The sequence below is a fragment of the Phyllopteryx taeniolatus genome, chromosome 15 (assembly GCF_024500385.1).
Source record: "Phyllopteryx taeniolatus isolate TA_2022b chromosome 15, UOR_Ptae_1.2, whole genome shotgun sequence".
NCBI classification, from domain to species: Eukaryota; Metazoa; Chordata; class Actinopteri; order Syngnathiformes; family Syngnathidae; genus Phyllopteryx; species Phyllopteryx taeniolatus.
The window spans coordinates 3,414,698-3,429,030 of record NC_084516.1 but is presented as its reverse complement, the minus strand read 5'-3'; the positions used below and the strand labels follow the sequence as shown (position 1 = coordinate 3,429,030).

Here is a 14,333-nt window from a genome sequence, read left to right as displayed (position 1 = left end):
CGCTGGCGGAAATTTTTGCGGTTTGTTTGACGTCAGGCTAAACTGCTGAAATATTTGGAAAGCTTAAAATTCTGATTCAACAACAATAAAAAAAGAAACAGGAAAAAAAACAGACCCGCTGGTTTCATAGCAAAATAACTTTTTCCTCCATGTTCTGAATCTTTGCATTTATTGTTTCTTGAGTGTCAAACTGGCTTTTCTTTAGTTTGTCGCCGCGCTTCCCTGAGCTATAGACAGAACAGTTGGTGTCAGAAGCGGGATCCAAGGATTAACCAGCCCCAGAAAACAAAAACAAAAAAAACTCTGGACTTCCCTGTGTTTATTGCAGTAATACAGAAAACAATGCCACAGCAATTGGTGTCAGAAGTGAGATCCGAGGAGTGACCACCCCCAGAAAATGACAATAACAGCACTTACTATATCCCCGTGTTTATTACGGTAATACAAAAAAAATATTACCACAGCAACTAGTGTCAGAAGTGGGATCCAAGGCTTGAACAGTCCCACAAAACAACAATAAGACAACTCTTCTGCTTCTTGTTTCTCAGCGTTTGTTACAATAATATAGAACATACTACAACATACAATAACCTACTTTAAGATACAATTTCACTTGTTCCTCACATTCTCGTGTTTTTTTTTCCCAAGGCGAGTTCATCAAGGCTCTGTACGAGTCAGATGAAAACTGCGAGGTGGACCCGTCTAAGTGCTCCTCGGGGGACCTCCCGGAACACCAGAGCAACCTGAAAATGTGCTGCGAGCTGGCCTTCTGCAAGATCATCAACTCGTACTGGTGAGCAGCGGGATGCGGCTCTGAAAATTCCGACAAACACATTTGTGTACCCTGAAATTGATTTGGATTTTGTCATTTTAACTAGCGTTTTCCCGCGAGAGCTCAAGGAGGTGTTCGCGTCGTGGCGGCAAGAGTGCAGCAACCGCGGCCGGCCGGACATCAGCGAGCGGCTGATCAGCGCATCGCTCTTCCTGCGCTTCCTGTGCCCGGCCATCATGTCACCGTCGCTTTTCAACCTGATGCAGGAGTACCCCGACGACCGCACGGCGCGCACCCTCACGCTCATCGCCAAGGTCACACAGAACCTGGCCAATTTCGCAAAGTGAGTGTTTGAGACTTTTGATTTAAGACTTGCACATACAGTGGTGCCTTTAAATACGAGTGGAAAGAAATGACACGTTATGTATTTAAAACAACCACACGCATATGCCTTCTGCTAGCTTATTGCCAACGCACAATGCAAATTGTCATAGACCGGCGAACTAGTAGCATCGATAGTTACGGTGTTATAACCTTTTAAGCAACGGATATTTGAACACAAAGGGTGCATCAACACATGTGGACGGACAATATAACAATACTCAAAGCATAGTTTTGTTATCCTCTGTGAAAAACGACTAATATTACTGCAGTTTATTGAGTCACAGTAGTCTTCTTCATTTGTCTTCGTGACTTTATTATGCTGCCCCCTGGTGGCCAAGTCAGACACAGCGGAACGAGTCACAATGAATTAATCATGATACATTCTATATAATTAATGTTTTATAATCAAAATATTATAGAAATACCACTGCATACTACTCCATGCGGAATTTGGAGTTCCAACTCGGGATGCTGCCGTCCTCCTCAGGTTCGGGAACAAGGAGGAGTACATGTCCTTCATGAACCAGTTCCTGGAGCACGAGTGGAGCAACATGCAGCGCTTCCTGCTGGAGATCTCCAACCCGGAGACCATCTCCAACACGGCCGGCTTCGAGGGATACATCGACCTGGGCCGCGAGCTCTCCACGCTGCACTCCCTCCTCTCCGAGGTGGTCTCCCAGATGGACCAGGTACGGAACGCGGGCCCCTCCTGAATCAGGGGAATGTGGGGCGTACCGGCTGATCGGGTTGATGCTGACACAGATTGATGCACAGATATCCAGACTAACCCTCAGTAAACATGACTTATCTCTCCTGTGATGTTTGTTCCTTTTGTATGATCCAAAATGTTTACGAGTCAATTTGACCCCACTACTTGTTTAACTCTGAAACAAAATCAATGTAGTTTCCCATATATTTTATACTTTTCTGCAACAATAATGTTCCTCGGTCAATTTGACCCGGTTGTGTGTTTAATTATCTGTAGGTGTCCGAAATGAAAATGTCCAAAAAATCATTATTTATACTGTAACTCATTACCCCCATTAATAACCATGTCAGTCAAGAAGGTTCGGAATGAAAAAATATTTTTGACTTTTTTTATTTTTTTTAAATTGTATTGCTTTACATTTAAATTGGGTCAGTTTGACGCATAACATAACAAGAGAGATAATATACCCTGTGAATTCGAAATTATTTAACTATATCCACGTATGTAGAGTGAGGTGTGAGGGGTGGGGGGAGGCCAGCAGAAAACCTTTTACCATAATTAAAATTATTATTGTTTTTTTTTTTTTTTACATTTAAAAACATATTTTTCTTGATTTTGAAACTAATGTGGCTCAATTTGACCTGCAGCATAACCGCAGGGTAAGCAAGTAATTAAATTGTACTAACCACTTGTTGATGCTCCTCCTGTTATTGTACGGTTTACAAGTGACATACTGTATTAATGTATATATTCATTTACCATTGACACATTATTACTATGCTGATAAATAAATGTGTGGTAAATGTTAACATTTTAGTACGCTAAGTACTAATTTTATGATCGCGACGAGATGTTTCCGTTTTGATGTTTATTTTTATTCATTTTATTTATTATAATATTTGTATGAATTTGTCTCTAGGCATAACTAGTAGGTGTGTCACTAAATACAATCTTGCTATTTTCTGTTCATTCAACTCATTTCTAAATAATCACACATTAATTAATTGACCTCAGCTGAATCCCGGCGATAGAAATGTGTCGCTTATTTTCAGACGTGAATTACCATCCGATACTTTTATGAGCGTATTAGCCCAGTCAGTGGCATCCTCATGAATTATTACAGGATCCTAGTTAGACTCGACACAATTTATTATCCATCAGACGGCTTATTATTCATCTTTTTTGTTTCGCGTTTCTACATTTTGTTCCAAAAAACAAAAAGCTGTATTTCTGAGCTACTGGTGGATAATTTACCGCGGCTGCTAAGAAAGTGGCTCCCTCGAATCGTGCACTGAATACATCTGGGTGTTTATCGGGCCGTCGATCAATAATTTATGATGGCATTACATAAACAGTGCGGGAGCACGGAACACTGCGAAATGCCGTAATAATGTTTTGGGGGGGACATTCGCTCCGGCAGCAGATGGGGAAGCTGGTAATCATTAGATAAAGTGTCCCATCTGTTGGGGAAGAAGAAAAAAAATATATTTCAATTATTCAGGCATCAGTCGGTCCTGGTGGCTTTGTAATTCAGTGCTCATCAGAGCTTTCTGATGCATCCATTGGGCCCCAAGCAAAATCTGATTGTCAGGCTCTCTATTTCTGCCAAAATATTGGATTATTAACAGCAATAGGAAGATGACTTTGGAAATGTAGTTGGTTAGTAGTGTGACTATTACTTTCTCAAAATTAACATAACATTTGATTATTTTTTTAAATGAATGAATGCATCAACAGGACTCTTGGATGTTTCGTGAAAAAAAAAAAAAAGTGGATTAAAACCATAGATCATTATTTTGGAATTAACCACGTTTATGCTTTATCCAATCAGCCAAGAGTGGCCATGAAAGAGCCTAGAGGTAGAATTTGATTAAAACTATAAAAATAGCTGAATTAGAAATTTAAGACAAAATCAGAGAAAAAATAACGACCCTTGGGAAGTTTCATAGTCCAAACAAAGGACGCGAGTTGGAGACAAATGGTGGTCACGGAGCTCATAACCAGGTGCTTATCGGCTGATGCCTTGAGCTCTGCTGCTCACGACACTGAATGAACGCTGTTTCCTTCCTTAAAAGAGCGCCACCTCCAAGCTGGGGCCTCTGCCAAGGATCCTGCGGGAGGTCAGCGTGGCGCTGAGCAACCCGGCCGGCATCCACGCAGCACCCGGGGGGTCGCCGGAGCAGACGGGCTCGCCGCCGGCCGAGGCCGGCTGCAGCATCTCCACGGGCCTACAGAAGATGGTCATCGACAACGACCTCACAGGGTAAAAAGCTGTGCCGGTTCAGAGCTAAATGTTGGACATTTAATGAACCAATAATGAATTCATATCGCCACACCTGTTCCCATCTCAGATTGGTTGATTTCACCCGGCTACCCTCCCCCACCCCTGAAAACAAGGACTTGTTTTTCGTAACAAGGAGCTCAGGGATTCAGCCTTCTCCGGCACGTAGCTCGAGTTACTCCGAGACCAACGAGCCTGAGCTCGGCATGGCCAACGGCAGCAAGAGTCTGTCCATGGTGGACCTGCAGGACCCCCGCAGTCTGGAAGGCGGCGGCCTCAGTCCCGGCCCCTCGGACGCCCTGGCGGAAGTTCCGGTCTCCGTGGGAGGCTGGTCCGCCAGGGTGCCGCAGTGCAACATCTCCGGAGGGCCCGCCGTGCGGAGGCCCGGCCAGACAACGACCAACCCGAGCACGGAAAACGCCCCGGGCCGGTCCGCCCAGCTACTCGCGCCGCTGTCCTTCCAGAACCCGGTCTATCAGGTAACTATAAATGATCATTCATGCTTTTGTCTCCTCACGTCTTGACTCTCGCAATTCTCTCTTCACATTTGTATTTACCAGATGGCCACGTGCCTCCCGGTGTCCCCTCGGGGTCTGACCGACTCGGGCTCCGAGTGCCACAGCTCGGTCAGCTCCCACAGCAACAACGAGGACGGGCCACCTGGTGGGAGGCACCACTTCCTGAACCACGGCGGCGGGAGCAGCGGCGACGAGTACGCCCGACGCTCGGGCGAGTTCACCCGCCGACAGCTATCCCTCACCGAGGCGCAGCACCAGCCCGCCGTACCCCGGCAGAACAGCGCCGGCCCCCAGCGGCGGATAGACCAGCCCCCTCCGCCTCAGAACGTGACACGCGGCCGCACGCCACCAAATTTGCTCAATAGCTGCGTCTACGCCCGGCCCGGCTCGGGCGGCGGCATGATGACCTCGTCGCCCGACTGGCCCATGGGGGGCGCCCGCTTGCGGCAACAATCGTCCTCGTCCAAGGGGGACAGTCCCGAGACCAAGCAGAGGGCGCAGCACAAACAGGTACGGGAACGCGGCACCGGATTAGCGCTCGGCAAATGACACCACAAAAGTGGTAGACCGAGAAGGCACTTATCCACGTCGGTTGGATAACTGAACTGAAATTGTTTCCGAAAAGCCGACGTGGGGGAGGCCCCCCGAGCTCATCTAATGTGCATGCTCAGCACTCTTATTAGTAACGAGTCATACTCACGCTCACATGTGCTCGCAAGGTGAAGGGAAACAGACCTCCTCGCATGAGGGCTAACAGCTGGCGCTGAATAAGCATATGTGCGCTCGTGTGTGTGTGTGTTTGTGTGTGTGCGTGAGTGTTGTTGCAATGAGCACTACAGTGTTCCCCCACTAGATCAAGTTAGCTTTTTTTTTATGCTTTTTTACAGTGTACTTACTTATTGTAATATGCCCTCCTATGTGGGAAAAGAGAGCTACACTCGCCGATGCACATTTCAGCCATTTATTGAATGCCGACGGAACAGTCAGACAAACACAATGTCCACACAGAGCTGCTGTTGGCCACAGCTCACGCTCGGACACTCACACGCAGACTCGCCGAATGTCACGCGCCACCCCATTAGGCCCCGCTTCTTAAAGGCACATGCATGTACACACATACAATAGGGAAAATTCACAAATCTTAAAAGGCTAATAATTCCTTCTAGATGCCACAAGATGGTGGCAAAACACTGCTTTTGTCTTAATGAACCTCCTCATCTCACTTCAAAATAGTTTCTTGTCACCAAGACGGCAGCAAAACACTGCTTTTGTCTAGATGAAGCTTCTCAACTCACTTCAACATAGTTCCTTGGCACCAAGATGGCAGCAAAGCACTACTTTTGTCTAAATCCAGCTCCTCAACTCACTTCAACATACCAAGATGCCACAAGATGGTGACAAAACACTGCTTTTGTTGAGATGAAGCCTCTCAACTCACTTCAACCTACAATAGCTGCTTGGCGCCATGATGCCACAAGAAAGCAGCAAAGCACTTCTTTTGTGTAAATGAAGCTCCTCAGGTCACTTCAACATACCAAGGTGCCTTAAGATGGCAGGAAAGCACTTATCTAAATGAAACTCCTCAACTAACTTTAACATTGTTCCTCGGCACCAAGATGCAGCGAGATGGCGACAAAACACTACTTTTGTCTAAATGAAGCTCTTCAACTCAAGTCAACATAGTTCCTTGGCAACAAGATGGCGGCAAAGCACTACTTTTTATGTTAGACACAGCTTTGGCCAGGAAACAGGCGAAAAAAAACCTGCGAATACAAATTTGTAAATGCTAAACTGCGAAGACACGGGGATTCACTTGTACAATAGCCACTTGCAATTAGTTTTTTTTTGTGTGTGTGTTGACATTTTTTGTGTTTGAATAAGTTTAAATGTGTTTGTGAGTTGTCAAGTTTGGTCTGTGTATCGCGGCTTTTCACCTAATGTTGGTGTGTCTGGACGGTATCCCGGCCACAAACGGGGGTTCTCAGTATTCCCACTTACTTGACGGACATCGAGTGCAGGTCGTTTTCCCGGCGTGGCCATCGCTGTTGAGGAGTGTGCGTCCATTCCACCCGCTTTTTGTGTTCCAGATGTGCATTATGAGCTTCTTTATGTTGTACATGTGCTTTTGTTTGCACGCCCCCCCTTCACCCCTCCTCCTCCCACCTCCCATGTGCACTCCGCTCATGTGTGTGTGTGTGTTGGTTCCCACTAGGCCCCCTCCCCAGTGAACCCCAGTGCGCTGGACCGCACGGCAGCGTGGCTTTTGAATATGAATGTGCAGTATTTAGACCATGAGGCCATGGAGCACGACTCACTGAGGCACAGAGAGGATCTGACGCAGGTGCAGAAGGTAACCTGCCTTCCCTCCTTTTCGTCTTCCTTTCACCGTCAAAGCCCCGCCTCCCTTTTATTCTCCCACCCCCTCCTGTATAAATGCCCACCCGCCCCCACCCGAACTCAGAGACGAGCCTGCCCTCAGGGACGTTCAAGTTTGGTGGAATTAGCACATTTCCTCAAATAGACGCCGTGCCTCAACTGATTACCGATTGCATTGTTCCCTTGAAAAATGAGCGCATCGCCTCAAATAAATGCATTTTTTCAATTTAATTTAATCTTCGTTCTCCCAGTTATTGTTATGCATTTATTATACAGTAGCACTCAAAATAATTATGCATTTTCGAAATAGCTTGAATAAATTAGTGCAATACAAGTGGGCATCTATTGATTACATTTTATTGTTCTTTTTTTGTTGGTTACTGCTAACTACAGAAAGTAATACTACTTTATGATATGGTTTTATAATTATCACAATATACCAGTATGAATGTACTGTGTCATCTGTTAAAACACGCAATTGAATAAAATGCAACTTTATATGTTTTATATTCAAATATACATTACATTTCACTATTAAAGTAATTTTAAAATAGATAAAAAATATATGCAATTCAATATTGTATCAATAAATACATTTTTACAACAACAAAAAACTGCTGCTGCTCTGCTTATGATATATCATTTTTAAATCATTTTAAATTAATTAACATTTTGATTACATATTTACTTATATAATTGAATATTATAATAAAAATATATTTTTTCAAAAACAAAAATGCCAAATAAAATAAATGCATTAATTTCACATTGTTTTAAAGTATTTATTTCAATTTTATTTAATACAAAATAAAATTAATCTACATTTCTTTATAAATATTTTAATAAAAATGTGTTTCTACAACAACAGAACGCCAAACCTCCAATAAATGGCTGGTGCTCTCGTCTTTTGATGTGTTTGAATAAAATAAAAATAAAGATAAGAATAAAAATTCATAAATTAATATAGTTAAAAATATTTTTTAAGTATTTAATTTCTTGCAAAAATGAAAAATTAAACGCTAAACACTAACGCTACAAACGGCCACTCTTTGAGGAAATACAGTACAATCATTTTTTGGCACGAGTGAACATGCAGTGTGTGTATGTGTGTGCGCGTGTACGCGTGTGTTTTTTTGTGTACATTTGCTTAGTCGCTTGTGTGTCTGCATTTTTGTCAGCGATAGTGGGAGAAAAAAAAAACACTGCACCACCCTTGCGCCATTAATAACCACCTTCGTCCTGCAAGAAATATGTGTGCTGCACCTGCGGGTGGCGCTCGAGTTCAGGAGGCCTGTTTACCAGATAGAGTGGATGTACAACGCTATACGCAATGGTTCTCAAACTGGGGTCTGGAAAATAATGTATAAGAAAATATTGTATCTTAAAAAAAAAAAAGGTACATATGTAGGTCCATACCTACATATGGAGACCGGTGCAGCAATAAAACAAACCTAATAAACCAATTACTCCTTCCTACTTTAGCTTTGGGCCATTTAAAAGTTCGGATATGATTGTCAAATATCATCATTTAAATCTGACATCTCTGCATGTATATAGTTGGTTTGAGAACAAATAGAATATTATTACAGGAATGACACCTTTTATTTTTATTTTATTTTATTTACAAAAGGCATGGTTTTTTTGGGGGGGGGAGGGGAATGAAGGTGTCTTTTCCAGAATAAAAGGTGTAATATTCTCAGAATAAAATTTTATTTTTGATATTAAATTTGGACTTCATTTTACTATTTAATTTTTATTTTAAGGTCATTAGAAAAACAGAACTTTATTCTCGTAAGATTATGACTTTTTATAAACGTCCTTTTGTTCTTAAGAAAAAAAGAACTTTATTCTTATAACATTACATTTACAGTGTTTTCTCTTAAAATATACATTTGTTATCATAAGATAATTTTTTTTTTTTTTACCCCCCCTCCTTTTAATTCCTGTGCCATTCAAGGGTGCATATAGCAGTTATTAAATATTTCCCCACTGTAAGGCATCCCTGGACCCAAAAGGTTTGAGAACCCTTAACGGATGTCATAAAAAGCAGACGTGCGCGTCCGCCATCTTGACGCGTTGTAACGCCGACTCTTTCCACTGGTCCAGTACCAGCAGGAGATCGCGCTGCTGCAGGAGAAGCTGCGTGCCTCGGTGCAGAAGCTGGAGGAGTATGAGGCCCGTCTCAAGGGCCAGGACGAGCAAGCCCAGAAGGTCCTGATGGAGTACCAGGCCCGGCTGGAGGAATCGGAGGAGCGCCTGCGCCGGCAGCAGGACGACAAAGACCTCCAGATGAAGGGTATCATCAGCAGGTAGGGAGAAACCGGCAAGTCGGCCGGGGAGTCGGGTAGCGGCGTTATCCGCCCGCCGTCTTGACGCCGCGTGCTTTGTCCAGGTTGATGTCGGTGGAGGAGGAATTGAAGAAAGATCACTCGGACATGCAGGCGGTGGTGGACTCCAAACAGAAGATCATTGACGCACAGGTACGAAAACGTTTGCCTGTGACCAAAAAAAAGCCCCTTAGCTCAGGGGGGCAACAGGGAGAATAGTGGTTAGCATGGCCGCCTCACAGTTCTGAGGTTTAAATCTTGACTCAAAAACCGAATTACAAAATGAAAACCCTCACGAGGAGTACGGAGGACTCGCTAACACTGAATTGAATGGTAAACAGCCAACGCGACTGACTCCAGGCTCTTGATGCCCTTTTTCCACTCAGTTTTCTATTTTGGCAGATATTAGCATACCAACTATTAGCGTGTTAGCATTTGAGCTATTCACTTTCGAAAATATACCTTACCACAAGACAAAATGTCAAATCCTTCTCGCTTTTTATTTGCGTCTTTCTTCTGTATACGTTAGCATAACAACTGTTAGCATTGCACCTGAGCGCTTTTGCTAAATCCTTAGCTATGTGCCTTTGTGTTTTCTGTACTCAGGATGCAATATCGCTATGTGTTAGCATACCAACTGTTAGTATTGTACTGACAGTTGTTCTAATTTGGACCTTTCATTTTCGTTGAAGCCAAAGTTTAAAATAGTTCTTCAAGACAACCCCAATTCACAATTTAAAAAAATAAATTAAAAAATGTGGCTTTCTGACTTGCTATAGCCAGCAGGCACATTCGAAATTTCCACTAGAATTGTTCTAGTATTTTACAATACAGTGCTGTACATTTCTGTTTTTTGGGGTGCTTGAACGGATTAATAGCATTTCAATTGACTTCAATGTGAAAAATGGGTTTGATATACATGTAAATTGGTCATAGAACGAATTAAACTAGCCAAGGTATAAATATGTTAGAATTTAGGTGCCTCATGCACCTGATGTCATTTGTCTGTACAAAGTACCTTTTACCAAAATGCGCTTTTTATGTGTGTCTCCGCGCAGGAGAAGCGCATCGCGTCCCTGGACGCCGCCAACACTCGCCTCATGAGCGCCCTGACGCAGATGAAGGAGCGCAGCACGCAGTCGCGCAACGGCATCTCGCCGACCAATCCCACCAGGCTGCAGATCACCGAGAACGGAGAGTTCCGCAACAGCAGCAACTGTTAAGACTCCAACAAACAAAAAAAACAAACAAAACAAAAAAAAAAAAAAAAAGGGACCTATGACAGAAAGTTTTCCTTCTCAGTTTGGCGAGATGCCCCCCTCACCCCCACGTGGGATGGGACGGAAGAGGCGGACTTCAAGGGTGGCGATTCGCCCGATGGGGCTTTGGCCATGAGGGCAGGATCACAGGTTGTACATATGAATGCGTACGTACAAAAAGACAATTTGACGTCCGGGGGCGAACCACTACGTCTTTCTCGACGACTACTTACAAGCCAGTCGAGGACGCTTCGCTAGCGCTTTAGCTTCAAGTCGATGTTTCTAACGAACCAAATAGGAGTTAAAAATCCTGATGTTTTTAAGTCCGAAACGACCTCCACTTTCAGCCATTGGGTGGGTCCCCGGTCTGCGCCCCCTTCAGTCCCACTCGGGCCCCCCTGGTAGTGCACTTTGTGGAAGCTATTGGTACATGCAATGCCTTAAGCTAAGGATGGCGACTTTATTCCACAGCTCCCCTATTTCTGCAAAAAGTTGAAGAAGACAGGAAAAAAGGCACAATTATATACTGTGGATTTGTAAAGGATAGAGCTTGTACAAACGTATATGTATTATGTAAGTAAATGAAATTTATGTGATACTATATTGATGCAATTTAATATAGATGTATGCATTTCCTTTTTTTTTTGGGGGGGGGGGGGGGGCTTCTGGAGTATACACACATACGTACACACACGGCTATATTTGATAATGTCAAAGGTAAAAGCAGACTTGTATTTAGGAGTTTTATTTTTATGCTTCTAAAAGGATGACTGACGAGAGCGTGTAGGTTTTCTTGTACCGGTTGGATGTTATGGTGATGGATTTGCTATACACTGGACTGGCCAGACCACCAAGGAAGGGTCCATTGCTTTCCTTCCTGTCTGGTGATTCGTTGAGGTCCCAAAAATTAATTGATTAAAGCAGAGTCTTCTTCCTTCGGGGGTGGTTGGATCTTCCCTAAACCTGCCCTGGCAACCTAATCCCCCTAAATCCAACCAGTATACTTCAGAACCAAACCCCGAAATTTGTCTCCTGTGTTCCCCAACAAAAACCCTCCTAACCAGTCCTACCCTCAACCTGACTCGAAAATCCAAAATATGTCTTGGCTAAAGCAGAATCTTCTTTCCAGGTTCGACCCTAAACCTTACCACTATTTCACCGGGTCCCAAACCGTACCCCTAATCTAATGTCCTGCAGCCTTGCCTAAAACCTACCCCAATCCAAACCGTCCAACCTTGTCCTTCCCTCAAGCCGACAAGAAAATCCAAAATGTGACTTTCCAGGTTTGACCATAAATTAACCCTGACACCCTAATCTCCTCAACTCGACCACTATTACCTCTAACCCCAAACCCTACCACACTGTTAATCTGCTGTAGTGCCGATCCTAACCTAAACCCTCCAATCTTGTCCTACACTTACCCTGACTTGAAAATCCAAAATGTGACTCAGTTAAAGCAGAATCTTCTTTCCAGCAATGACCCTAAACCCCGACTACTCCACTCCCTAATCCCAAACCGTACCCCGGCTCTAATAACCTGAATTTTATCCTAAATCCTACCCCAACACCAACCTTCCCTAAAACTAGGCCCTAAAAACTACCATTCTTTCCTTACTACTTTTAAACGTCCTAAAAACACAAACCATACCTTTAGATTTCAGATTCCATGAAACACTACCGAATCTCTGCACCCCAGGGTTCTCCTGAATGCGTCCTGCTACTTCACCCATTGCTAATATTCTAGCCTACCCAATTAGCGGCAGTAGCTACGCTATTTGTTACCAATTAGGAGGGCCAACGGTTTGTTGAAGACGCATGAGTGAATAGAGCACACATTATTTGTAGTCAAGAAATGACCGTTTTCTGACCAATTAAGTGAAATTAAATAATCGGTTGGGAATCATTGGTATATGCGATAGTGGGAACGTGTAAAAAAAACAAAAAGTTACAAAAAAACACTCACTATTTTTGACTTAAAAGTTATGTTTTTGTTTGTAATTGTGACCTCGCGCTCAAACTCTGCTGTATCGTCATCCTGGGTGTTGTAAATGCAAACTAGCACCGCTAGCAGTGTGCTGCTATTGCTAGCCAAAACGAGACAACAAGTTATCGTGTCGGGGGGGTTCGGTTTGGGGTCAATCCTTCTTGAGATTGAGATTGGCGAGCACAATCGTTGCTTTCTCATGGCTCAAACGTCTATGCACTTTTACGTTAAGTGGCTGGTGTTAGCTTGTTTGTTTTTTCTTTTTGTTAACTAAAGAAAAGGGAGCGCTAGGACTGTGATTGTTATTTGTAAAACGTCAAAATATGCCACAAAAACATCACGCCAAGAGACTATGCAGCATTTTTCCCCACCTTCAATTTTTACGTTACTTTAGAAATATGAACGAGATTTCATCAAAACTTTAAGCTACTTGACCAAGACCGCCAAAAATCACTGGTTTGGGCCATTTGTAAATGTCCAAAAACCCTTTTTCTTCGATGTTTTTTTTTTATGATTCCAGACTTTTAGGACTTTTAACAACCAGCGACTTTTCTAGCTTTTTGTTTCATTTACTAAACATACTAAAATTTTATTATTATTATTTTCCCAAAAATGGAAAAAAAAAAATCTCTTTTAAAAAAAAAAAAAAAAAAAAGGAATTTATACTTAGATGGATTTTGGTGATGGAATTGTCGAAATTGGTGATCAACACCTTTTTCGTCTTTTTCTGTTATCTGGTAAATTAATATAGATTTTTATTTTAAGCGTCATCCTTTTTTTTTTTTTTTTTTTTAAATTCAAACCGTTGGATATTGGTGTGCCCTGAACACTCGTACGAACAGGAAACTTTTTTTTTTTTTTAGCTCAGTGGCCAAAATGTTGCACAGTCTCTGTTTAAAAATAAAATAAAATAAAAAAAAGTTTGAATTGCGTTGATGTCTTAGATGCTGCTTACACAGATGGAAGAAATGCCTGGTTTGACTTAATTTAAATGAGTTGGTTTAGCCCCTGCTATGCTGTGCTACGCTACGCTAACACCGCCAAGTTTACAGTCAGGAGGCGCTCCAAGACCAATCAGCTATACATAGAGCAAAATATGCTGTATGTTTTCTATGAACTTGTAGAAAATACTTTTTGTAAGTATGTTGAAAGTATTTGTTGAATTCCGTTCTGTTTATTAGGTTATTTTTTGTTGTTTGTTTTCTCTTTTTGCAACAAAACGTGACAAAACAATAATGTACAGAGGAACTTGTGTTGTCCAAATGTGGCCGTGCAATGTATGTACATTTGCAACAAAACCTATTATTAAAGTTTTATTTAGCTATTTTAAGATTCTCTTGCACCCCCTTTTTCCCTAAAAAAAAAAAATCATTTTATTATTTTCTGAAAAAAAAAAGACTTGATTATGACTGCGTTTCTGGAAACTTTATTCTCTTCATAATGGGACATTTAGTCTAAAAAAAATACTGTGACTTTTTTTTGTTTTTTTTTTTACACAAAAATACCTTCTTGAAAATCCCAATTCAAAAAAATTTTACATTCTGTAGCCTTCTTTCTACAATTCTACTCAAAAATGACATCAAATGTATTTTTTTCGCAAATTTATCATTCACTTTGTTGACTTTTTCCTAGAAAAAAAAAGCTTTTTTTCCCTCAAGATTTTTTTTAAGAAACATTATTTCTAAGATTATTTTCTCAAATAAAACAATTAAAAGTAATGAAT

The 14,333-nt window shown here is 42.3% G+C and overlaps 1 protein-coding gene across 15 annotated transcripts in view; it reads left to right on the top strand.

The window, feature by feature from the left end:
* The window catches only part of dab2ipb (DAB2 interacting protein b), a 94,357-nt gene extending 80,417 nt beyond the window's left edge, over positions 1 to 13,940 (top strand). For 14 of the 15 annotated variants that reach the window (XM_061747607.1, XM_061747608.1, XM_061747606.1 and 11 more), the window contains 10 exons: positions 649 to 793; positions 879 to 1,115; positions 1,644 to 1,845; positions 3,941 to 4,128; positions 4,217 to 4,625; positions 4,707 to 5,174; positions 6,877 to 7,014; positions 9,147 to 9,349; positions 9,433 to 9,520; positions 10,426 to 13,940. In XM_061747607.1, the coding sequence (XP_061603591.1) occupies positions 649 to 793; positions 879 to 1,115; positions 1,644 to 1,845; positions 3,941 to 4,128; positions 4,217 to 4,625; positions 4,707 to 5,174; positions 6,877 to 7,014; positions 9,147 to 9,349; positions 9,433 to 9,520; positions 10,426 to 10,590 (2,243 nt within the window). In that variant the 3' untranslated portion in view covers positions 10,591 to 13,940. The remainder of the gene's footprint in view (positions 1 to 648; positions 794 to 878; positions 1,116 to 1,643; positions 1,846 to 3,940; positions 4,129 to 4,216; positions 4,626 to 4,706; positions 5,175 to 6,876; positions 7,015 to 9,146; positions 9,350 to 9,432; positions 9,521 to 10,425) is intronic. The other variant, XM_061747609.1, reaches the window with a different exon arrangement.
* The last annotated feature ends 393 nt before the right edge of the window (positions 13,941 to 14,333 follow it).